General features: G+C 39.9%; 2 protein-coding genes across 2 annotated transcripts; both read right to left on the reverse strand.

Moving 5' to 3' along the window:
* Positions 1-18,157: 18,157 nt before the first annotated feature.
* LOC133251395 (mitochondrial ornithine transporter 2) lies at positions 18,158-23,899 on the reverse strand. The gene has a single exon (XM_061423795.1). The coding sequence runs from the start codon at positions 19,594-19,596 to the stop codon at positions 18,691-18,693; it is 906 nt and encodes a 301-aa protein (XP_061279779.1). The 5' UTR covers positions 19,597-23,899; the 3' UTR covers positions 18,158-18,690.
* Positions 23,900-23,993: 94 nt separating this feature from the next.
* TAF7 (TATA-box binding protein associated factor 7) lies at positions 23,994-26,308 on the reverse strand. The gene has a single exon (XM_061423789.1). It carries the CDS (start codon positions 25,550-25,552, stop codon positions 24,503-24,505), a length of 1,050 nt encoding a protein of 349 aa, XP_061279773.1. The 5' UTR covers positions 25,553-26,308; the 3' UTR covers positions 23,994-24,502.

Consider the following 26,308-nt stretch of genomic DNA (forward strand, 5'->3'; position numbering starts at 1 on the left):
AGGCCCACTTGACTTCATATTCCAGGATGTCTGGCTCTTGGTGAGTGATCACACCATCGTGATTATCTTGGTCATGAAGATCTTTTTTGTACAGTTCTTCTGTGCATTCTTGCCACCTCTTCTTAATATCTTCTGCTTCTGTTAGGTCCCTACCATTTCTGCCCTTTATCGAGCCCATCTTTGCATGAAATGTTCCCTTGGTATCTCTAATTTTCTTGAAGAGATCTCTAGTCTTTCCCATTCTGTTGTTTTCCTCTATTTCTTTGCACTGATCACTGAGGAAGGCTTTCGTATCTCTCCTTGCTATTCTTTGGAACTCTGCATTCAAATGGGAATATCTTTCCTTTTCTCCTTTGCTTTTCTCTTCTCTTCTTTTCACAGCTATTTGTAAGGCCTCCTCAGACAGCCATTTTGCTTTTTTGCATTTCTTTTCCATGGGGATGGTCTTGATCCCTGTCTCCTATACAATGTCACGAACCTCCATCATAATTCATCAGGCACTCTGTCTATCAGATCTAGTCCCTTAAATCTATTTCTCACTTCTACTGTATAATCGTAAGGGATTTGATTTAGGTCATACCTGAATGATCTAGTGGTTTTCCCTACTTTCTTCAATTTAAGTCTGAATTTGGCAATAAGGAGTTCATGATCTGAGCCACAGTCGGCTCCTGGTCTTGTTTTTGCTGACTGTATAGACCTTCTCCATCTTTGGCTGCAAAGAATATAATCAGTCTGATTTTGGTGTTGACTATCTGGTGATGTCTATGTGTAGAGTCTTCTCTTGTGTTGTTGGAAGAAGGTGTTTGCTATGAACGGCATAACTGAGGCCAATATTGCATGTGGTGAGAGAATCAATTCCTAGGCAGGTTGATAAAAAAAAAGTCTAGGTCCCCGAGGAGAAGAAAAGGGGTCTGGGGCTCTTGAGAAGAAGAAAGGAGTCCAAGGCTCTCAAGGAGGAGAAAAGGACAAGACAAAAAAGAGAAACTTTTTTTCTACATTGCTTTGTCTTAGTCAATATAACAATGTATCTTACTCAAGGACATGTTCCTCCTTAACAAGAAGTGAAGTGAAGTGAAAGTCTCTTAGTCATGTCCAACTCTTTGCAACCACACGGACTATACAGTCCATGGAATTCTCTAGGCCAGAATACTGCAGTGGGTAGCCTTTCCCTTCTCCAGGGGATCTTCCCAACCCAGGGATCAAACCCAGGTCTCCCACATTGCAGGCAGATTCTTTACCAACTGAGCTATCAGGGAAGCCCCCCTTAACAAGAAACTTCTAATTAATCTTTTATCTAAAGATGTATGTTGTGGGAGTGGGTCTGTTAAGATCTTTCTATTGTTAGTTCTAATCCTGTTATTGTATATTGTGGGAGTGGGTCTGGTAAGACCCTTTACTGTAATAAGGTATATAACTCTCTTGCTAAAACTAATGAGGGGGGCACTGTCCGCCCCCCTTCTGATGTCTATGTCAGAAGCTTTCTCTGTCCCTTTTTCACATTAATAAAACTCTGCTACACAAAAGCTCTTGAGTGATCATGCCTGGTCCCTGGTCCCAAAGCTAAATCTTTGGAGATCACAAGTCCAACATCGTTCACCATAAGCTATCAGTGGGGAGATCATGAATCTGACATAGTCACCATAAGCTATCAGTGAGTCTCATCCTGTTACACGGAGCCCCACTGATAATAATCTTGTCATAAAGACACCTTGGCCAAGGGCCAAGGGGCTGGACTGTGCAGGCAAGAGTTACCATAGCAGGCCTGAGACTGCTATCCTTAGAAAGGCCTGTTTGCAAGGCTGGCCCTTTGGTGATGTCTGGGACTTGAATTTTGGGAGTGTCCCCAACATTTAATAACTGATAAAAGTGGTTTACTGTGCCTAACTGTATACACAATGTAGTTTATGCTAGGCTCATGTGTGTCCAGCACCCAATAAAACCCCTGGATTTCAGGTAAGCTTCCCTGGTAGACAACACTTCATACATGTTGTTTCAGTTTGATCTACAAGAATTAAGCACTTTCTGTGTGAACCCAAGGGAAAAGGACTCTTAGAAACTTCTACATACTTTCCTGCAGATTTTGTCTGATGCACCTTTTCCCTTTGCTGGTTTTTCTTTGTATTTTTTTTACTATATAATTTTACATACTCAGCCATGAGTATGACTATATGCTGAGTCTGATGAGTCTTTCTAGCAAATCACCAAACTTGGGGATGGTCTTAGAAACTTTCAGCATCCAAAGTGCTAACCATTACACCATGGAACCTCTTGGTCTTAGAAACCTTCAATGTCAAACCCTTTCATTTGTTCCCTGACTGGCAGGGTAAGAAACACTAGAGTGGAAAACCTGAAATTTCCCTTTCCCTAAGCAAGATAGTAAATCTTAAGTAACTGCACCCTAATTTCAGAGATTAGCACTACATTCTCAAACTCACAGTTTGCAGAGATGATAATCTCCACCATATCCACAGTTACTTCACTTGTTCACCCCCTGCAAAAACTGGATGGATCATAGTGATTTGATGACAATGGACTGCAATTTACTTAACCAGCTGGCAGGTCCAATTATAGCTGCCATACCAGTGGTTATCTTTACTGGAGTAGATCAGTATAGCCTTCAGCACTTGGGAGGTGGCTATTTTTCTGCTGAATGCATTCATCTTAAACTCCATCACAGAATAAAATCAAAAGTAGGTCATCTTCTCACAACAGGGCAGCAGAATACATTCACTGTTTTGCCCCAGAGCTATGTTAACCCTTTCTTTTGTAACATACTCCACAAAAACCTCAACATAGAACATTCTGCGGAGCATAATGTTAGACTGCCATATTGATGACATCATGCTAACTGGGTCTAATGGGCAGCAAATGAAAAGGACCCTAGATGGCCTAGCAGGACACATGCATGTCAAAGAGTAAGAGGTTAGCCCCATGAAGATTTAGGGGCCTGCCCCATCAATAAGGATTCTAGGGGTCTGGGGCATCCAGAAAATTCCCCCTGAGGAATTACAAATACAAATTATCTCTTGAATCTCTTGCCACTGAAAAAGAGGCACTGTCTTTAGGGACCTCTTTGGATTTTAGAGGCAGCATATACCATTTTGGAACTCAAAATGCTACCAGGTTTGAGCAGGGTGGGAGTAAGAAAAAGACACATATTAGGTTGAAACTAGAATACTAGCCAATATGATGTGATACAGTCAATCTGATGTTGCATATGCCAATGCCAATAATGCATAAGGATGCCAACAGTGAAATGCCAATAGTGCATGAGGATGCTGTGCAGAGCTTCCAGCAACCCACAGCAGGAGGATTATAGTATAAATCTTATAGTGCAGATCCATGCCTTCTATTTATATAATAGATAGCTTCTGTGTGTTTATAATAGATGGTGTCATGTTCCTGAGCCCTAGTAGAGACTGAGTGGCTGACTATGTGACACCAAATGATCATCATGCCATGAGAGCTGCTCATTATGGGCTAGATACCATCAGAGCCACTAAATCGTAAGATTAGAGAGGTATAGGAGCTGAGCTTTGGCAAATGAATTTGCTGGTTGGCTCAGCACCTAGAAGGAATGCAATTATATTAGAAACAAGAAAACTGACTTACTGGACATATATAAAGTATGGAGTTCAGCAAGTACAGAATGCATATTATTTTCTTCATAATTTACAAAAATTGACTATGTTGTATATAAAAAATTTTCAATAAATAGCTAAAGATGAAATTTATATGAGCATATTATCTGATCACAAGGAAATTAAGCTAGAAATCAATAACAGAAAGATGTTTAGAATATCCCATGTGTTTGAAAATTCTAAAATTCAGTTTGAAATAACCTGTGGGTCAAAGTAAGCATCACACTAGAATTAGAAAATATTTTGAACTGAATTATTTTGATATATCATAACAAAACATGATGATGCAATTAAGGAGTATTTAGAGAAAAGCCAAGAGCCTTGAATAAACATATTAGAAAAAAGAAAAGGGTAAAGATTAATGAATTAAATATCTTTCTCGAGAATGAGAAAAACAGAAGAAAATAAATCCCAAAGAAGACAAGAAAATAATTGAGAAGAAACTAATAACATAGTAAACAAATATCTAAGAGAGGGAATCAAAATACCTAAAAGTTGATTCTTTGAAACAGTAATAAAATTGGCAAGCCTCTGGCAATACACAAGAAAACTAAACGGAATGCACCAACAGCCAATATCAGGAATTTAAACAGGAATAGCAACTCAAATTTTGTAGACATAGACAACAAAAAGGTAATAAAGAAATATTATGCACAAAGCTATGCCAACAAGCTAAAATTTTAGTTGGAATAAACAAATTTCTAGAAATAATAGATTAACCAAACTATTCACCAAGATTAGAAAACACAGAAAAGTAAGATAATTCTTTAGGTTTAAATTCAGGACCAGTTGACTGTACTACCAAAAATTGAAGGAAGAAATAATTCCAATCTTATACAAACATTACCATGGAAAAGAAAAAAAAAGAGGGGGAGAACATTCCCTTAAAAGTTGTAGCATAACCCTGAGACGAGGAAAGGAAAATTAAAAGCCAATGTCACTCATTGACATAAAGTAATAGAGAAAAAAAATCCCATGAAAAAATTTTACAGACACAGAAAAAGGATTTGATAAAATTCTGCTTATAATGGGGGGGGGGGAGATTCTCAAACTAGAAATAGAAGACTTCCTTAATCTTTAAATGATATGAAAACATTTACAACAAAACACATTAATTGTGAAATGTTAAAAGCTTTCTTCCAAGATCAGAAACAAGACACAAATGTCCACTATTACATCTATTTGATACTGTACACAGGTTTAGTGAGCACAAGGCAAAGAAATACAAGTTACGAAGAATGCAGAGGAAGAAGAAAAGTTGTTATCATTTGTAGATGATATTAAGGAATACAAAGAAAATCCAAAAGTACCTACAGATAAAATATTATCATTAAAAGGAGTTTATTAAGATTGCTGAATTTGAAAAGTTAATAACATTGATTTGTTTTATAAAATATCAAAGAGAAATTGACATTTAAATAAAAATAGAATTTATAACCAAAAAGAAAAAATCAAGTAGTTAGGAATAAGCCTCACAAAGTATAAGACGTCTATGGAATAATCATATGACTTTGTGAAGAGACACTAAGATGACTTATATAAATGGAGAAATATTGGGTTGGCCATAAAGTATGTTCTCGTTTTCCCAGAAGATGCTGCAGAAAAATCCAAACAAAGTTTTTGGCCAACTCAATATATAGTGTTCCTAAATTGGAAGATTCAGTATTATAAATTGAGGCTTAATTCAGACTTAAATTGAAGAAAGTAGGGAAAACCACTACACCACTCATTCAGGTATGATCTAAATCAAATCCCTTACGATTATACAGTGGAAGTGAGAAATAGATTTAAGGGACTAGATCTGATAGACAGAGTGCCTGATGAACTATTGACAGAGGTTCGTGACATTGTTCAGGAGACAGGGATCAAGACCATCCCCATGGAAAAGAAATGCAAAAAAGCAAAATGGCTGTCTGAGGAGGCCTTACAAATAGCTATGAAAAGAATAGAAGCGAAAAGCAAAGGAGAAAAGGAAAGATATTCCCATTTGAATGCAGAGTTCCAAAGAATAGCAAGGAGAGATACGAAAGCCTTCCTCAGTGATCAGTGCAAAGAAATAGAGGAAAACAACAGAATGGGAAAGACTAGAGATCTCTTCAAGAAAATTAGAGATACCAAGGGAACATTTCATGCAAAGATGGGCTCGATAAAGGGCAGAAATGGTATGGACCTAACAGAAGCAGAAGATATTAAGAAGAGGTGGCAAGAATGCACAGAAGAACTGTACAAAAAAGATCTTCACGACCCAGATAATCACGATAGTGTAATCACTGACCTAGAGCCAGACACCCTGGAATGTGAAGTCAAGTGGGCCTTAGGAAGCATCACTATGAGCAAAGCTAGTGGAGGTGATGGAATTCTAGTTGAGCTATTTCAAATCCTAAAAGATGATGCTGTGAAAGTGTTGCACTCAATATGCCAACAAATTTGGAAAACTCGGCAGTGGCCACAGGACTGGAAAAGGTCACTTTTCATTCCAATGCCAAAGAAAGACAATGCCAAAGAATGCTCAAACTATCGCACAACTGCACTCATCTCACATGCTAGTAAAATAATGATCAAAATTCTCCAAGCCAGGCTTCAGCAATACATGAATCGTGAACTTCCAGATGTTCAAGCTGGTTTTTGAAAAGGCAAAGGAACCAGAAATCAAATTGCCAACATCCGCTGGATCATCGAAAAAGCAAGAGAGTTCCAGAAAAACATCTATTTCTGCTTTATTGACTATGCCAAAGCCTTTGACCGTGTGGATCACAATAAACTGTGGAAAATTCTGAAGGAGATGGGAATACCAGACCACCTGACCTGCCTCTTGAGAAACCTATATGTAGGTCAGGAAGCCACAGTTAGAACTGGACATGGAACAACAGACTGGTTCTAAATAGGAAAAGGAGTACATCAAGGCTGTATATTGTCACCCTGCTTATTTAACTTATATGCAGAGTACATCATGAGAAACGCTGGGCTGGAGGAAGCACAAGCTGGAATCAAGATTGCCAGGAGAAATATCAATCACCTCAGATACGCAGATGACACCAGCTTTATGGCAGAAAGTGAAGAAGAACTAAAGAGCCTCTTGATGAAAGTGAAAGAGGAGAGTGAAAAAGTTGGCTTAAAACTCAACATTCAGAAAACTAAGATCATGGCATCCAGTCCCATCACTTCATGGTAAATAGATGGGGAAACAGTGGCTGACTTTATTTTGGGGGGCTCCAAAATCACTGCAGATGGTGGTTGAAGCCATGAAATTAAAAGATGCTTACTCCTTGGAAGGAAAGTTATGACCAACCTAGATAGCATATTCAAAAGCAGAGACATTACTTTCCCAACAAAGGTCCATCTAGTCAAGGCTATGGTTTTTCCAGTGGTCGTGTATGGATGTAAGAGTTGGACTATATAGAAAGCTGAGTGCCGAAGAATTGATGCTTTTGAACAGTGGTGTTGGAGAAGACTCTTGAGAGTCCCTTGGACTATAAGGAGATCCAACCAGTCCATCCTAAAGGAGATCAGTCCTGGGTGTTCATTGGAAGGACTGATGTTCAAGCTGAAACTCCAATACTTTGATCACCTGATGTGAAGAACTGGCTCACTGAAAAAGACCCTGATGCTGGGCAAAGAGTCGGACATGACTGAGCGACTCAACTGAACTGAACTGAACTGAACTGAATATTTTAATGTTATCAATTTTCTTCTCTCCCAGGACATTACTTTAAACATTACAACATTACTTTAAAATTCATATGAAAGAATAAAATAAGAGCTAGGAAACTTCTTAAAAAAAACAGTAGGATAAAAAATTTGACTTCCTTATACTTGACTTGTTATAAAGCTGTCTTAATCAAGATAGTCTGCTTTGGTGCACAGGCAGAAATTTTGACAAGTGTAATAGATTAGGGAGCTCAAAAACAGATATATATATATATATATATATATATATATATATATATGGAATGTTTGAATATTACAGAGATGGCAATCCAGAATGTCTTAGTCTACTCAGTAGCTAAATACCATAGACTGGTGGCTTAAACAACAGGTATCTATTTCTCATCATTCTGGAGGCTGGTAAGTCAAAGATCAAGGTGCCATCAGTTGGTTTCTTGATGATGGCCTTCTTCCTGGCTTGTAGGCTACAACCTTCTCTCTTTATGTACATATGGTAGAAAGAAGCAGCTCTGGTGTTTCTTCCTGTTCTTATACAGGCACGAATCTCCTGCTTCCCTAATGGTACTGTGGATAAGAATCTGCCTGCCAGTGCAAGGGACAGGGGTTCCATCCCCGGTCAAGGAAGATTCCACATGTCTCAGATCAACTAAGCCCATGTGCCACAACTACTGAGCCTCCACTCAAGAGCCCTGGAGCCACAACTGTTGAGTCCACTGCAACTACTGAAGCCCACAAGCCTAGAGCCTGTGCTCTACAATATGAGAAGCACTACGATGAGAAGCCAGAGCACCAAAACAAAGAACAGCTGCCACTCAGAGCAGTTAGAGAAAGCAGCAATGAAGACCATTGAAACCGTAGGTAAATAAACAAACAAACAAAACGTGAGGTAGCTCAAAATTACTTGTAAAGACATCCACAGTTAAAAAAAAAAAAAAAAAGGGCACTAATCACATCATGGACTCCATCCTCATGACTTTACATAAATCTAATTACTGCCCAAAGACCTCATCTCCTAATACCATCACAGTTGGGGCCAGGGCTCAATATATGAATTCGGCAGGTGGAGCACAAACATTAAGTCTACAACACAGATCTATGGGAAAGATGAAATGTTCAATTAAAAGTGATTATCCATACAAAGATTAAATTGAGTCTTAATTTAAAAATCAACTTCAAATGGATCTAAGACTCAAATGTCAAAACAAAGACAAAACCCAAAACAACTTTTAAGCTCTTAGTGGAAAATACATGTATTTTAGACCTTGGAGTAGAAATAATTTCTTTAAAAAGACACTGATGATAGAATAAAAGATTTGTTGTTGTTCAATTGCTAAGTCATGTCCAACTTTGTGAACCATGGACTGTGGCATACTAGGCTCCTCTATTCTCCACTATCTCCTAGAGTTTACTCAAATTCATGTCCATTTAGTTAGTGATGCTATCTAACCATCTCTATTTGTAATAAAATCAAGAAATTTTATTAATCAATAGACATCTTTAAAGGTGTGAAAAGGTACAAACCAAGAGAGGATAATCACCATATACACACTGACAATTAATATCAAGAATATATCAATATAAAGAAATTCTACAAACTAACATAAATAAAAATAACAATAGAAAAATGGTAAAAGACATGAACAGACATTTCACAGAAGAAACATATAACCATTAGACACATGAAGAGAGATGTTCTTTCACTGTAATCAGAAAAATACAGATTAAACCAAGATAAGGTAGATTTATTTTTTTCTTTTACTCACAGTTATTTGACAAAAATTTAAAAGCGTAACAATGCCAAGTGTTGGAAAGCACGTGGATACAAGAGATTCAGGCCTATATAGTGCAAGTACATGTAAAAACCAGTACAACTACTTTGAGTTGAGTATTATCTATTAAATGTAACAATTCAGTTCAGTTCAGTCGCTCAGTTGTGTCCGACTCTGCGACCCCATAAGTTGGAGCACGCCAGGCCTTCCTATCCATCACCAACTGCCGGAGTTCACCCAAATTCATGTGCATCGAGTCGGTGATGCCATCCAACCATCTCATCCTCTGTCGTCCCCTTCTCCTCCTGCCCCCAATCCCTCCCAGCATCAGGGTCTTTTCTAATGAGTCAGTTGTTCGCATGAGGTGACTAAAGTATTAGAGTTTCAGCTTCAGTATCAGTCCTTCCAATGAACACCCAGGACTGATCTCCTTTAGGATGGACTGGTTGGATCTCCTTGCAGTCCAAGGGACTCTCAAGAGTCTTCTCCAACACCACTGTTCAAAAGCATCAATTCTTCAGTGCTCAGCTGTCTTCACAGTCCAACTCTCACATCCATGCATGACCACTGGAAAAACCATAGCCTTGACTAGATGGACCTTTGTTGGGAAAGTAATATCTCTGATTTTGACTATGCTATCTAGGTTGGTCATAACTTTCCTTCCAAGGAGTAAGCGTCTTTTAATTTCATGGCTTCAATCACCATCTGCAGTGATTTTGGAGCCCCCCAAAATAAAGTCAGCCACTCTTTCCACTGTTTCCCCATCTACTTGCCATGAAGTGATGGGACAGGATGCCATGATATTAGTTTTCTGAATGTTGACCTTTAAGCCAACTTTTTCACTCTCCTCTTTCACTTTCATCAAGAGGCTCTTTAGTTCTTCACTTTCTGCCATAGGGGTGGTGTCATCTGCATATCTAAGGTTATTGATGTTTCTCCCGGCAATCTTGATTCCAGCTTGTGCTTCTTCCAGCCCAGCGTTTCTCATGATGTACTCTGCATATAAGTTAAATAAGCAGGGTAACAATATACAGCCTTGACATACTCCTTTTCCTATTTGGAACCAGTCTGTTGTTCCATGTCCAGTTCTAACTGTTGCTTCCTGACCTGCATATAGGTTTCTCAAGAGGCAGGTCAGGTAGTCTGGTATTCCCATCTCTTTCAGAATTTTCCACAGTTTATTGTGATCCACACAGTCAAAGACTTTGACATAGTCAATAAAACAATGTAACAATTACTCCTAGATAAATACTTGAGAGCCCCAGAATTTCTATTCCTAGTTACATAAGCCCTCAAAATTCTTCCACATTTACATCAGGAAGTATATATAAGAATATTTACCTTTACATTACATTTTGCTCCTGGGCAACAGGAGCAAAAATCAGAATGCAATCTGTATGTCTATCAGCTGAATAAATAAATCATGGCATATTCACAAAATGAAATGTTTCACAGTAGTCTAAATAAATGAATTACAGTAACACAAGATTATTGGATTTTAACAATATTAAGAGAAAAACAGTACCAAAGTATCACATACAGCGTTTTACTCTTATTATAAAACAACTTACTTGTTAAAAAAAAAACCTTTATTTAAAACAACTAGAAAAATATATTTGTGGGAGTAACATAATACCAAAAAAAAAAAAAATCAAAGGAACGAGAATGATGCACCTAAAATTCAGGATGATAACCATCTTCATTTGGTGGGGACCAGGTAGGTCCTCTCAGTAGGAAGGGCTATTTGTACGATTAGATATATACTACTACCAAGGTCCTGGCATTTAGTGGGGAGGTGCCGTGTTCACAAATTCTTCTTATTATTTTGATAGATAACCACATATATAGATATACAGTTAAATGATATTGGACAGGTAAGTAAATAAACAATGCACTTCAGGTATGGACTACTGATGACAGTTTATCATAATCCAATTCTGTGAATTTGAGGTCCAACCGGATAAAATTGGAAAAAAATAGCACATGTGATAGAATATAAAGCACATACAATCATTTTTCTTGCCAAAAATGTTTAAGTTCAACCAAGCCTTTAGAACAACCTCCCAAGGAGACACAATCTTGAAACCCAGGGGCCTCCCTGCCTAGCTCTTCACAGTAACAGAACAGAATCAATCTGGGGGGAAAACACTTGGAAATAGTGCAAGGTTATTATCGACACGGATCAGCTTTGACTCCAGATGGCAAAAAGAAGTGGAAAGGCAAGCATAAAAACAGAATCAGAGAATAGAAAAATAAAGAGCAGTGTGTGCTAAAATCCTTGAGCCATTACAAAAGACAGTAATGGCATCGCAGCAGCCTCTGAACTCAAAACCAAAGACAAACCCTGCTTCAGGACCACTCCATGACCAAGTGGGCACCTGAGTCCTAGAATATTCCCATGTCTGGGTGCTAAAGACACAGAGAAGGCTTTTTGTGGGCAACACCTCCAAGAACCTAAATCAGAGCCCAGAGCGTGGGATGATGAGTCTGCCCTTATCCGAAAGGCAAAAAGAACTCTTTGTTCCAAATGCACAAAAAAATTTGTAAATCAATGATCAAACAAGTTAAGTGAAAGGATGCTTCAATTAAAGTCTGCTCAGAGTCCAGGTTTCTGGGGAGGGCCCAGTGAAACTACTTTAGGCTGGAATAGAAACTCTGACTATATACACAATTATCCGGCTTCCCTATAACTGAAATAATACTCTTTCTGAGGATAATTTTTTCCCCCACGGAATGTGCATAATTATTAACAGACATCAATTTTCTACAAAACTACTTACCTACCTGTGAAATTTTTTGTCTCAAGGTTCAGACTAAAGCCAATAATACCAAATTTTCTGAAGGTGTTTTGAAAAAAGCCTTTATTACCTGTTGCCATAAACAAAAGCATCAGAATAGATGACCTCAATCAACCTTGAAGAGAGAGGGATACAAAAGGGCCTAAGTCTGCTTTTTAAACATTATTTACATCACTCACAAGGAGCATGTATTTAAAAGTGCTGGCATTAGGACAGAACTGAAAACACAGTGGAACATGGAGCTCAAAAGGCAGATCACAGACATGAATGATAGTTTCACACTGAAATAATTTACTTTCTAAAAGGACTCTTAGAGAAGCTTTCTGGGCCATGACACATGAAGCTGGAGAGATCAGAGAGACCAGAGAGTCACAGACTTTGAAAATAGGGATTTCAGAGTTCAGAGGGTGCTTGAGTTGGAAATGCAAGCTCTGAACAGAGGGTACTTTCTGACTTGAGCAAAAAAAACCTGTGACTGTTTTATGTAACAACTTCCTGATAATAATTATCACTCCTTCTTAGAGATCTGGGCCAGAAGAAAAAGAACTTGCGTTTCTTCAAAATTGAACAACTTGGGGACATTTTCTTGTTTAATTCAAGAAAATGCTCAGGTTTGATCCACATAGAGTACAGGGAACTGAACTCCACAGCCAGATATGATCCTTCTGATACTTAACTGTTATAGCTTGGTATTTGATATCCCATGAAAGTTGGAACAGAGAATGAATTTCTAGCTAGAGTATCACTGTACCATTGCAAGATGCAGACCATCTGGCCGTGACAATAGACCAAAGGGTATAATAAATATACCAAAGGGATAAGATATTTCAAAGTTGAGGAGTACCAGGTAATTCCCTGGCCCATGACCAGTGGTTAGGACTCAGCACTTTCACTGTTGTGGCCCAGGTTCAATCCCTGGTAGGGAACTAAGATCCCGCAAGCCAGAAAACATGGATAAAAAAAAAAAAAAAATATGAGGGATACCAGAGAAAACTCTAATTTGAAATTATATATATGCACCCCAGTAATCATAGCAACACTATTTACAATAGCCAAGACACAAAAACAATCTAAATGCCCATTAAAAAAATGAAATAATGCCTTTTGCAGCAACATGGAGAGGTTTAGAGTTTATCACATTTAGTGAAGTAAGTCAGACAAAGACATATCACGTGATATCATTTATTTGTGGAATCTAAAAAAAATGATACAAGTGAATTTACAAAACAGATTCACACAGACTTACAGCCATCAAAAAGCAATGGCAGAGGGATACACTAGAAGTTTTGGATTAACATATACACACTACTATATATAAAACTGGTAAACAACAAGGGCCTACTGCATAGCACAGAAAACTATACTTAGTGCTTGAAATAACCTGTAACAGAAAAGAATCTTGAAAAGTACATATATGTACACACACATATATGTGTAACTAAATCACTTTGCCATACACTTGAAATCAACACAACATTGTAAGTTAACTGTACTTCAATGAAAGAAATTTAAAAAGTTGAGGGATACATTTATATCTTGTGAAAGCGACATTTAAAATAAGGCTAGGCGTCAGACATATGGATTTGACCAATTTAAATCTTAGACATAAACACCATCTCAGGACTTTCCTAGTGGCGCAGTGGATAAGAATCCATCTGCCAAGGCAGGGGCCACAGGTTTCAATCCCTGGTCTGGAAAGATTCCACATGCCAAGGAGCAGCTGCACCACAACTGCACCACATGCACCACAACTACTGAAGCTCTAGAGCCTCAAGCTGCAACTACTGAAGCCTGAATGCTGCCAGGCCAGTGTTCACAACTAATAAGCCCCTGTGCCACAACTAGTGAAGCCTGTGCGCCTAGAGCCTGTGCTCAGCAACAAGAGAAGCCGCTGCACTGAGAAGCCTGCACACCACAGCTACAGAGTAGCCTCTGTTCTTGGAAACTAGAGAAAGCTGAGTATAGCAATGAAGACCCAGTGCAGCCAAAAATAAGTAAATAAATTAAGCAGCGTGTACCTGTAAAAAAATATACCATTTTACCTCAAATAATAGTAATGAATAAATAGTAATCTGTGAGGTAATAGACATTACTACTACTCAATATGTCAGGAAATTTGGAAAACTCAGCAGTGGCCACAAGACTGGAAATGGTTAGTTTTCATTTCAATCCCAAAGAAAGGCAATGCCAAAGAATGCTCAAACTACCACACAATTGCACTCATCTCACACACTAGTAAAATAATGCTCAAAATTGTCAAGCCAGGCTTCAAAAATACATGAACCGTGAACTTCCAGATGTTCAAGCTGGTTTTAGAAAAGGCAGAAGAACCAGAGATCAAATTGCCAACATCCGCTGGATCATCAAAAAAGCAAGAGAGTTCCAGAAAAACATCTATTTCTGCTTTATTGACTATGCCAAAGCCTTTGACTGTGTGGATCACAGTCAAATTCTGAAGGAGATGGGAATACCAGACCACCTGACCTGCCTCTTGAGAGACCTATATGCAGGTCAGGAAGCAACAGTTAGAACTGGACATGGAACAACAGACTGGTTCCAAATAGGAAAAGGAGTATGTCAAGGCTGTATATTGTCACCTTGCTTATTTAACTTATATGCAGAGTACATCATGAGAAACGCTGGGCTGGAGGAAGCACAAGCTGGAATCAAGACTGCCGGGAGAAATATCAATAACCTTAGATATGCAGATGACACCACCCCTATGGCAGAAAGTGAAGAACTAAAGAGCCTCTTGATGAAAGTGAAAGAGGAGAGTGAAAAAGTTGGCTTAAAGGTCAACATTCAGAAAACTAAGATCATGGCATCCTGTCCCATCACTTCATAGCAAATAGATGGGGAAACAGTGGAAAGAGTGGCTGACTTTATTTCTGGGGGCTCCAAAATCACTGCAGATGGTGATTGAAGCCATGAAATTAAAAGACGCTTACTCCTTGGAAGGAAAGTTATAACCAACCTAGACAGTATATTAAAAAGCAGAGACATTACTTTCCCAACAAAGGTCCATCTAGTCAAGGCTATGGTTTTTCCAGTGGTCGTGTATGGATGTGAGAGTTGTACTATAAAGAAAGCTGAGCGCCGAAGAATTGATGCTTTTGAACTATGGTGTTGGAGAAGGCTCCTGAGAGTCACTTGGACTTTAAGGAGATCCAACTAGTCCATCCTAAAGGAGATCAGTCCTGGGTGTTCACTGGAAGGACTGATGTAGAAGCTGAAACTCCAATACTTTGGCCAGCGAAGAGCTGACTCACTTGAAAAGACCCTGATGCTGGGAAAGATCGAGGGCAGGAGGAGACGGGGACGACAGACAATGAGACGGTTGGATGGCATCACCGACTCAGTGGACATGGGTTTGGGTGGACTCTGGGAGTTGGTGATGGACAGGGAGGCCTGGCATGCTGTGGTTCAGGTTCATGGGGTCGCAAAGAGTGACGCAAAGACACAACTGAGAGACTGAACTGAATAAACATTAGTAATAGACATTACTAATAATTACATAGTAATGTCATTATGACATTATTAACCTTATTGTCATAATCATTTCACAATAAACACATATATCAAAGCATCACATTGTATACCTTAAACAAGCACAATGTTATCTGTCATTTATATCTCAATAAAGCTGGGGTTCTGAGAAGAGAAAGAAATACCATGGAAGTAATTTAAATGACAGAAAGAAACCACAATATAAAAACAAAAACACAATTAAAGAAAATATTTTGCACACATACACATCACTCATTTTACACACATACACACATATAATTTGGATGCTAATCTTTTGTTCTAAACTGTATTCTAGAAAATCACTCTTTTGACTGTAAAACATCTAGACCATCAGATCCTTAAGAACAGAAACCAGACCATTAATATCTGAATCCCCAGAGCTCAAATAGTATACTGTAAATAGTGTACATTCAATAAATACTTCAATTTAGGTAAATAATTTAATGACCAAACACTCAAATTTCTTTAAGCACAATATTTCAAGTTACTATATTTTTCTCTGAGAACAGGTCTGAAGTGCTACAAGCTGTACCTCAATATTGAACCATGAATTAAGCAAGAGTAGAAAACAATTCTGACTTAGGTTTCAATTCCTTACTCCCAAGCACTCTTGCTTGTCTCAAATTATTTCTATTGAAGCTATTTAGTTAAACCTTTAATGGACAACATGTGAAAAGGTCCACTGACAACAGGGCTAATCGAGACCAGCCCATGGATGCTGGGCAAGGGCCTGGAGCCTCTGAAAGGTCCACTTCCTGCGGAAGTCATTCCTGTTCTCTTTCCTGCTTTAATGAAGACCTGCTTGAATATAGCCTCACTAAGTAGCTACTGATCACTTATGTATGTAACATATAACTTAAATGTATAAATAACTCAGAAATAGAAAAATGGTTTTCTTTTAAGGAAAAAGCAAATGGAAGACCAGCCATTGCTCTGGGGCACACCAGACATGACACTGAGCATCCCTTCCCCAAATGTCTGCCACAGCCCCTGTTTGTCAACATCCATCACCCTGACCCTTTTGCCTATGGCAATATGGCTAGTTACTATGCAAACTTGATAGACAGCAAAAAACTGAAGGAAATTGGGGGTTCCACACCAGATGTACATTTCACCAGCAGTGATTTACACACATGCTATGGACGATCATTAAAACGGGAACCTGCCAGTTTTTAGCTTTACAAACTGCTTAAAAACACTTCTTAAGGAGAGTGACTCTGCTGCTCTTGAATCAGCAAGGAAATGTGAGGCTTACTTTAGTAAGAATGACCCTCTTACACCATAGGGCCAAAGAACAGATGCACGAGCGTGTAGGGGTCAGATAGACTATGTCGTTTTAATTTTTGTCAGTGCCTATATACATGCATATGGTATAGTTTAATAAAGTTGTTTTTAATGTTTCATTGTTTTGTAAGGTCTTATGTATAATCACCAGTAAAATTCACAGATAACCAGTACAAAATTTAGAAGGTTCCAACACTGTAAAAAACAAAAACGACTAGGAGTTATGGATCCTCAGGTAAGCTTCAGAATGGGTCCGCTCTAACATTAATCACTGTGAATTGCAAACACTTAAGTTCTGTCTAGTTCTGTTTGAGAGGAGAGGACTTCATTCATCCACTGGTAATATCACTTGATCACCATTAGGGAACAAAAAGTTCTCATGGCTTTTGCACTCGCTGTTCCCTGGAAAGGTTTCTCACTGGTGGAGGCAGAATGAATGATCCAAGGGGGATCCTCTGTCCATGGAATACTCCAGGCAAGAATACTGGAGTGGGTAGCTAATCTCTTCTCCAGGGGATCTTCTCCACCCAGGGATCGAATGCGGGTTTCCTGCATTGCAGGCAGATTCTTTACCATTAGCTACCAGGGAAGCCCCCCTCCCCAAAGAGGATCAATAACCCCTAAATGGGCCAACAGTAAATCCTGGAATTCTTCCCAGCCCAGGACCCTGAGACTGGAAGCTAAGAATTGTTGTCAGCTACATGGGTCTTCATCAAAGCATTTAAGCACAGCTCCATTCTTCACCACTATTGCAGTCTAAAGTAGAGCAGAGGGGAAGCTCTTTGGGAGAGAAGAGGAATGAAATTTGATACAAAGGCCAGGCTATTTCCCAGAGACCTAATGCCTAACTAAGCCACACCTAAGAGTATGGAATATGATCCACTTTGAAAATGAGTAGCATTATTTTAAGAGTAGAGCAATCCTGGGGAAATCTGGGATGCCTACCCTGAAACTTTAACAAATGTGGAAGCCACATCAGTATGCAAGTATACTCTCCTCTTAAAAATCAAGATGAGAAAAAAAAAGATAAAATCTTGCCATTTGCATCAACATGGATGGACCTTGAAGGTATTAAGTGAAATAAGTCAGACAGAGAAAGACAAATACCATATGACTTCATTCATATGTGGAATATGAAAAACTAATAAACAAACAAAATCCATAATAAATGAACAACCCAAAACCAAACAAAACAAACATAATTACATTACAGAGAACAGAGTAGTGGTTTTGGGTGGGGGGGGGAGGTTGGCAGGGAGGGTGAAGGAGGAAGACAAACTGGATAAAGGGGATCAATTATATGGTAATGAAAGAAAAAATAAATTATTTTTGGTAGTGAGCACGTTGTAGGGTACATAGAAATAAAAATATAATGCTATAAATCAGTTACTCAGTAAAAAATAAAATAAATGAATCATTGTAGATGCAAAAAATTGTAGATGGATATTTTGGTTTTCAAGCACCACACAAAAACTTTTTAAAAACTTTAATTGGCTAGAACAGTGCACATTTTAAGCAGAGTTTTCCAGAGACCCTGCATCTTGAGTGGATTAAGCAATCACTTATAAGCACCTTCAGAAACATGCTTAACTCGGTTTTTTCTTGTGACATAAGATTAAACACAGGAACCAAGCTCTATTTAATTCACACAACACATAACCAACCAAACTGCACGTACATATGCAGATTTATGCAAAAACTCAACTATAATTCTTTTTCCCCCAACTATATTTAGCTTTTCAGATTAGGTACCTAGGACCACCCACTCATGCTGTGTATCTCACCAAACATAAGAGCAGCAATTTTTCTATTTGAATACAATTATGGGCTGAAATTATATGATATAAAATGAAGTTTCTTCTATAAAGTTTAAGAGTACAAGAAGGAAAGACAAAAACAAAGCTCCCAGAAAGTCAACAATAATACCGCACTGGTCTAGAGCTTCATGAAACTGAGTTACAGTCCCCAAAGGCTTGTACTTGGATTCCGACTCACCAAGATACTTCAATATGCTTCAAACTGGCTCATCATCATTTTCCTGCTGTATTCATAAGCCAAAAATAGTGCTGCATTGGCAGGAAACGCTCGAATCAGAGTAGCTTTCAGACCAGAATATAAAGCTGCTATTCCTTCAGTTCTCACAACACTTAAAAGAGTTCTGATGAATCCTGTCTGTTTTCCAAACATGGAAAGAACCTGAATTCTGGATTTGATACAATCCACGGGGTATATGACAAACCAAAGGCAAATGCCAGCAATTCCACCACTTAACATCAAGGGGACAGGGCCTAGTTCATCTTTTGAACCCCCCGAGGCAAAAAACGATCGGCTCAGTTCATAGCCACCGAAGAAGAAGAAATAGCCTGGTACTACTTGAAACAGAGTACTGGTGAGTCCGTGGTAGAGGCCCCAGGGGCCATCCTTTCTAAGGATACTCTTCACGACGGACCAAACTGTATCATGGCTTTTGGCTATCCTCCCTGACATCTCCAGTTCGTGCATGGTCTGCAGCCGGCACTTCACGAGCTCAGTGGGGCACAGGGCCAGCGCGGCAAACGCTGAGGCGATGGAACCTGCGGCCGCAGTTTGCAGATCATTCAGCTTCGCCTGCTCGTCCAGTCCAGCCACTTTCCTAACGAAATGTTGGCAGAAGCCGTAGCACATGAAGAGGACCGAGTTCTCGGCGACGTAGGCCATTAGCGCGGGGCCGGTCCCCTTGTAGAAGCCCCGCAAGCCCACCTGGGAGTACGTCTTCAGGGCACAGTCGGTGAGGCCCTTGTACAGGCCGGGGAACGTCTGCATCTTCACCTTCATAGTGTCGAAGGGCTGCCCAGTCAGGACGCACGCTGTGCCCCCCAGGGCCCCCGCGGTGAGGTCGATGGCAGCCTGGATAGCAGGACTGGATTTCATGTTCGCCCACCCGCCGGTCTCCGCAGAAGTCCACTCTCTGGAGTTTAAGACGGGCGTCCTGTGTCCCACCCCCTACTCTTGGCTGTCTCTCCCCAGCTGGAGTAGCCGCTTAACCCCAGATTAGGCCTCGGGCCGCCCTCCCCGCGCACAGTGGCCCAGCGCTAACCCCCGGCGGTGGCCCAGCGCGCGCCGCTCCTCGCTCCACGTGACCGCCGGACCCCCGACGCGGCGGTCTGTTAGCTCCGCCGCCTGTTAGCTCCACTCAGCCAGGCCGTCCCAGCTCCGGCGGGCTCGAGGACGGACTAGATAAACACTTCAAATGAATTCCAATACAGCAGTTGAAAGCTATTCGATAAATTCCTGAGATTAGGGGAAGAAACTCTAGGCGCTGCTGCAGCGGAGGAAGAAATGCCTTCCTATACGGCTAGACCCCCGGCCTCCCGCATTTTCTACTCGGCCAAATAAAATGGGAGGTGCTCCCAGTTGATCGCGCCTGGAGTCAAAGGGTCAATCTTCAGAGACAAAGGTTTATAATAGAGAAAACAAACAAACACGGGTTGGGGGGCCGGAGGGTTGTTACCTGACGGTGTATCCTACAGGTCAGAAAACCCTTAATCGTCTCCGGAGAGGAACAGCTTCGCAAATGTGCTGACCGCCGGGCCTCTCTCCAGTTGTGGCGCTTCGCTCGCCTGGGGACGGGAAGGGAGGCCTGACGCGGACGGAAGCTTTATTTCGTGGCAACATCGCCGAGGCTCTGGGCCTGGATCCCTGCGCGCTAGTGGACGCAGAGCCCTTATTATTTCTAGAGGTAGGGCACGGCCTTGTACAATTGGCTTGGAAAAGAGATATTTATATATAGCTAAGAAAGTTGATAGAAAAGAGCTGTGTGGTTCTGGTGCTTCCGGGCTCTCGTTGAGGAGCCATGCACCTTTGTGCAACATAAGTTCTGGGTGTAATTGACCACAGACCTAGTATGCAAGATGTGGTTTGGGCCATCAGGGAGGGTACCGCTGCCAGGACACTTTTTCCTCCCAGATGCTTATAATCCCAGCGTTGGAACCAATGCTCTTAAAGTTTAAGTTCTAAGCCCTAGGCGGTATTTAACTTTGGGGGTTAAAAAACAAAATGGGGAGGGCTTAAATGATTCATTTTGAAAGCTTTCTTTGATCCTTTGGCTATCAGCTAATATTTTAAAGTGCAGCACCTAAAAGCAGATGGTGCATGGATAGATAAGTGTTTGTCATCAGGTAGACTTCATTGCCATAGAAAATAGTGACCTGGTCTTTTCTTTAGAGTGCCCAAATGTACCTGGATTTCTTTTCCCCGGTATCACATGGTTTCTTCAGAGAATAATCTTCCAATCTTCCAATATGTCTGTTTGTCCGTGCTTGGGGATGGGGGAGGGGGCAGTGTATGCCTTAAGTACTTATGTAAGGAGACCAAATGGGAGAAGAGGGTTGACATTCTGCAATCAGAAAAGACTTTCACACAATTCCCTTGTTTAAATGCTGTAGAACCCAGCCTTCATCTGGGCCTTCTTTAGTTCAGTTTACCCATAAAATAAACTTTCCTTCTGTGGGATGGGTAAGGAAGTCATCTGGCTTCCTCCAGTGAGATAGGGTTCCTGGATATCCAACCACTCTGAACACAGACTTTTTATTATTTGACTGCATTGCCGGGCCTGTGGGATCTTAGTTCCCCCACCAGGTATCTAATCTGTGCCCTCCACAGTGGAAGCTGGAATTCTAACCACTGGACTGCCAGGGAAGTCCTAGAACTTGGGCTTTAATTAATCTTGTTTTCAGCCGCACACCTTCCCTTTTCCTTGGGAAATGGCCTGCACAAACGGCCAGGCTCACAGTGTCTATGTCAAGTGGGTTTGTTTCTCCTTGGTATACCTCCTTGTAGACATTTAGCATGAAATTTTCTGCCACCTCTGAATTAATCATTCCTTCACCTGCTTTGGTCTTATCAAAACAGACTGACATCTCTCATCCCCTGCTGTCTCACCTCCTATTCTTTCCCTTAGGGGCTGCTATGCTGTATCAGCAGGCTTTCTGGGAGAGAAAAGAGATTCACAAGAACAATGTGCCATTTTAAACTAGAAAAAAAATTTTAGTCCTATCATATTTGAGTCTTTAAAAAATGTTTTGGCTTTTAAAACTGTCCATTAATGACATATGGTTCATTGTTTATTTTTTTATTTTTAAATATTTAAAATTTTTATTTTTAAAGCACATACTGAGTTTTTACAAACACAAGAGATGGAGGTTACTGCAGTAAATCATTAAGCTTCTGCATTAAGTTCATGTATGTGTATATTTTGGAAAAACCAAATTAGTAATCAGTGCCAGGGATCATGCGGGCATTAATAGAAAAATGGTCTGGAACGTCATTGAACAGTCAGACATAGTTGTACAAATATTACAGCCAGAACTCAAGTTCCATAAAATATACTAAACAGCTGGACTTGGAGCTGTACTGTATATACTGTTTACAGAATATACTGTAACACTGCCCAAGACAAAAGGCAGTCTTAACCATCTGAAACCATTTTTTCCTGATTCTAACTTAATCAAAATTATGATGCTTCTGTTTTAAATTTAAGCACATGTACTCCCAAGCATACATGGAAAATAATGGCAATGAAATTTCCATATTTTCAGTGAAGTCCATCACTCTTAAGAAGATGCATACCCACATCACAAGTTCCCTAGATATCTGATTGAGTAGCCAGATAGGTTACCAGAGAAAGTAAAGTCTGAACTGAGGGCTGAGTAACAAAAAGCTAGCCATGATCTAGACGTTCCAGAAAAAGGGAAATTTAAGTGTAATAAAAGCAAAGCTCTGTAGTGTGAAAGAGCTGGGCATCTGTAACACAGAAAGGCCAACATCTATACCTGTGTGGTGAGCAGTTTTCCTAGTCTGTTTTTACACAGAATTCTTACTGGATACTAAAAAACATTAAAAAGCAGAGTTCAAGACACAGTCCTTCAGAGACTTGACTTGTCACAATTTGTCTCAATTTTTCATCTCAAACATTTGATCTATAAATTCAAAATGTCTAGGCTTTATGACATTTAGAACTGAACATAAAGACCCCCATGTACCTAATCTATAAATACAATGAAAAATGAAGGCCACAGTGATATGCTTATTGCAGCATTCTGTATAATAGCAAATTTAAAACAGAACAACCTAAGCGACCAGTAATAGGGGAGTAAAATTAAGAATTTGTAAAATTTCTGCATTGCTTAAAATTTTCAGTGAGTTTTTTCTCTTTTAAACTTTTTAAAAAAATTCAATTTCTGTTCACAAATTCAGAGAAATATTGAAAACTGTAGCCCAACTATATATCACACTCATCAGACAAGGGAGCTGTGAGAAAAGTGAGTCTTTTTTGGAAACTCTGGGTTTACATGAAGGGAAATGGATCTTAAGTTGTTCTCTTTTGAAGTTTATGTAACAGATAATTACTCTTCATTATGGAGGCCTTATGCAAAACCATAAATAAATCAAACAAAAAAAAAAGCTACAGTAAACTCAGTATGCTTATGCTGTAGATGTATGTATTGAAAAACTGTTTCTGCTGTAGTTTAAGCTTTGATTTAGATTCTTTAATTTGAAATCAGTCAACATTTAAGTTTCTTCATAGACTTTTCTACCATTTTGATCACTCTTTCATTCAAGTTTGTAATCACTGCCTAGAAAATAGGCAATAATTTGCTTCTATTCCAGGAATTGTTTTCAAATCCTTTATATGTATTAACTCAATAACCAAAATCAAAGGTCCCAAGGTAGATGATATTATTACCTCCACTTTAGGTAGAGATGAGGAAATTGAGGCAAACAGATTTACTTGCCCAAGATCACTCAACTCAGGCACTACATCACCTGACCTTGTGATTTTAACTGCTTTTCTCTTCTTTAGTGACTAAAAAGGCAAAATGCCTAATCTCAGTGAATTAACAGCTTAGTAAGGATATGAGCAACAGGTAACTTAGACTCTGGTATGACAGGTGTGCATAAGAGTACTTATCCCAGTAGACTATTATAGAGGAAGAGGAGTAATTAAACTCCTTGAAAAAAATGTAAATAAGCTCAGGATTGAAAACAGTGGGAGAATGGGAGATTAGGCTGGAAAAAACATTCAGATAGTTTAGGAAGGCTCTTTATTTCCTAACCTCCAAATGGAGCAGGTGGACTGGAAACATAATGTAAAGGTGGTACTGCCCAATTTCTTTGCCCTTGCTGTGTTCTTTTCTTAAAATCGAACATAATTGCTTCTTTTCCTACAAAACAGAATCCAATTGGTCAATCTATTAAACCCCACCAGGAAACCACTTCAGAAGAGGATAATATCCACTACCCCGAAAAGAGCAAGACACATTATAAAGTGAAACTTAACTTGCTTTTATTTATTGTTGAACATTACAAAATGACTTGCAATGCAAAAATACGAAAAATTGCTTTGAATAGCTGGAAAATTAGCTATAGCATCAAAAAACATAAGCAAACAAACTTTACTGCCTCCAGACTAGACTCTATTGATTTACCTCAGATGTCATCACAGAGTAGCAATGGAAGCTTCTAATCAGAGAAACAGCCACAAAGTCCTGTAATGAAGCTGTGATTAATAACTAAGTTGAACTTTTCACTCCACTAATCCTACAACTCTCTACATTTATCTGTCTATACATTCCTACTTCCTACAGGATAAACACCTAGCAAAGTGGTTCCAAAAGACAAATGAGTTAGAAATTCACATTTGTCTACAAGACAAATCCAAAAGAATACAGTGGAAGAAACTGCGAACTACTGCAGTTTTACAAGCGATGAAAACAAAAACATTTTCTCTTTCAATGCTGACCTCTCACAGTAATGAAATTAAGTATGAAACCACTCCTCACTTCTCTAGGAGTGATTCTAGCTCTTCTTGCAAAGAGCTGAGCTGCTCTTTTTCCCGGTCTTCCTTCTGTTTCAGTTCATCCAGCACAGCCTGAAATCTGTTCTTGAGAGCCAGGTTTTCCACTTTCATGATGAGATCCTCCTGTCGCTTTGCTCTGTCCTGGGTCTCTTGGAGCTTGCCTTTCATGTTATCAATCTGTTTCTGAATTCCCATAACCAGCTGATTGGTTCCCTCGTTTTCTTGGTGCTGTTCATCTGATTCATTTAGTTTGTCCTGTAGCTGCCTTTCCAGATCTTCTTCAGTGTCTATGATGTTTATATCTTCTTCATCTTGATGCTGTGTCTCATCTTCATCTTCACTGCTGCTGCTGAGGTCATTGAATATCTCCCGAAGCTCATCATGTTCTAAGGAGTCATGGCCCTGCCTATGCCCAGACATTCCTGGGGAAGAGATATCAAGGCCTTGATTTTCTGTTTCTTTTGTCTCATCTTCAGCAATTATTTCCCAGCGGGTACTGACAGCTTCAGCATCTGTGCTCAGCAACCGCTTTACTTCTTTTTCCACATCTGGAGACTCAATATACTTTTTCTTTGCTGTCTTACGGAATCTTCTCTTTCTCACATTTTTCAGAGGCAGAGTAATTCCATGGTTCCATACAAATTTTTTCTCTTTGTCCTTATCCTTCTTTTTGCTTGCTTTGGGATCAGCAGTAGCAACTGGTTCCTCCACAGGAGGATACAGATCACCATCAACTGTAGAGACAAGCATCTGACAGACATCAGCTGTCTTGTAAAAGGTTTTTTTATCAATGGTTTTCAAACTCTCCATAACACACGGCAGGTCTACCAATTTTGCGGCCAAAGGGACTCGGTCCACTCTTACAATTCCATGACGCCCATCAGGGTGTAACTCAATTGACAGTCTGTCCTTCAAGTTGACATGGCCAGACTGTACCGCCCGCCTCACAGTAGAGGCATACTCCGGGGGTAGGCGTAAGATAAACTGGCTCTCTAGTTCATGAGGAGCATCATCTTTGCTCTTACTCATTTTTATTTCTTTGTAATTCACTTTTTCTCTAATAACCACTTGTTGCACTAAAAAGTTCCAGGTACTTCACCAGAAAGACCAGTTCTTTATAAACGTGAATCCTTAATTACAAAGAGTTCTAGGTAGAACATCAGCTAAGCATATATTTTTAATTATGCCCCAAGTCTTTCTTAAAACGCCGTGACTGAACACCAGTTGTTACTGATGCATTGTCTTATTCAGTTATGTCCATTTAAATCTATTAGCTGCAACGCCAAGTTTCAACCTCTAGATGCCGCTGCAGAACAATGCAGAGAAAGCAAATGGCAGCTCCTACGGATTTTCGGCACAGAAAGTAAGGCTCAGCAGATAACGCCCAAACCACAAACTCTCCCGGAACAAAGATATTCAAAATGCGGGGCGTAGTGAGCTCTCTTCGCCTCGGGTACTTACAATCCAGTGACGATTATAAATCCAGATTCTCCGGACAGGAACGAGCGGAAAAAGCCACTCAGAACAAGGCCGGGAGCCGAGCGTCTCTTTCTTGATTCCTTTGTTCTTCCCGGCACTTGGCAAAGCGATCCGCTATTGATTATCGGTGAAATGACTCGGAACCAGCAAGGTGAAATCTCGCAGAGAGCCGCAGCTCTGAGCGCCAGACTTTGCAACTCCGCAGCTCGGCGTACCTCTGTCCGGAGCTGCAGAGCGAGCGGAAAAGAAAGCGTTACGTCACCCCGCAGGACTGGAGGAGTCTGTGAGTGACAGCACGCCTTGGGC

The sequence above is a fragment of the Bos javanicus genome, chromosome 7 (genome assembly GCF_032452875.1).
Source record: "Bos javanicus breed banteng chromosome 7, ARS-OSU_banteng_1.0, whole genome shotgun sequence".
NCBI lineage: Eukaryota > Metazoa > Chordata > Mammalia > Artiodactyla > Bovidae > Bos > Bos javanicus.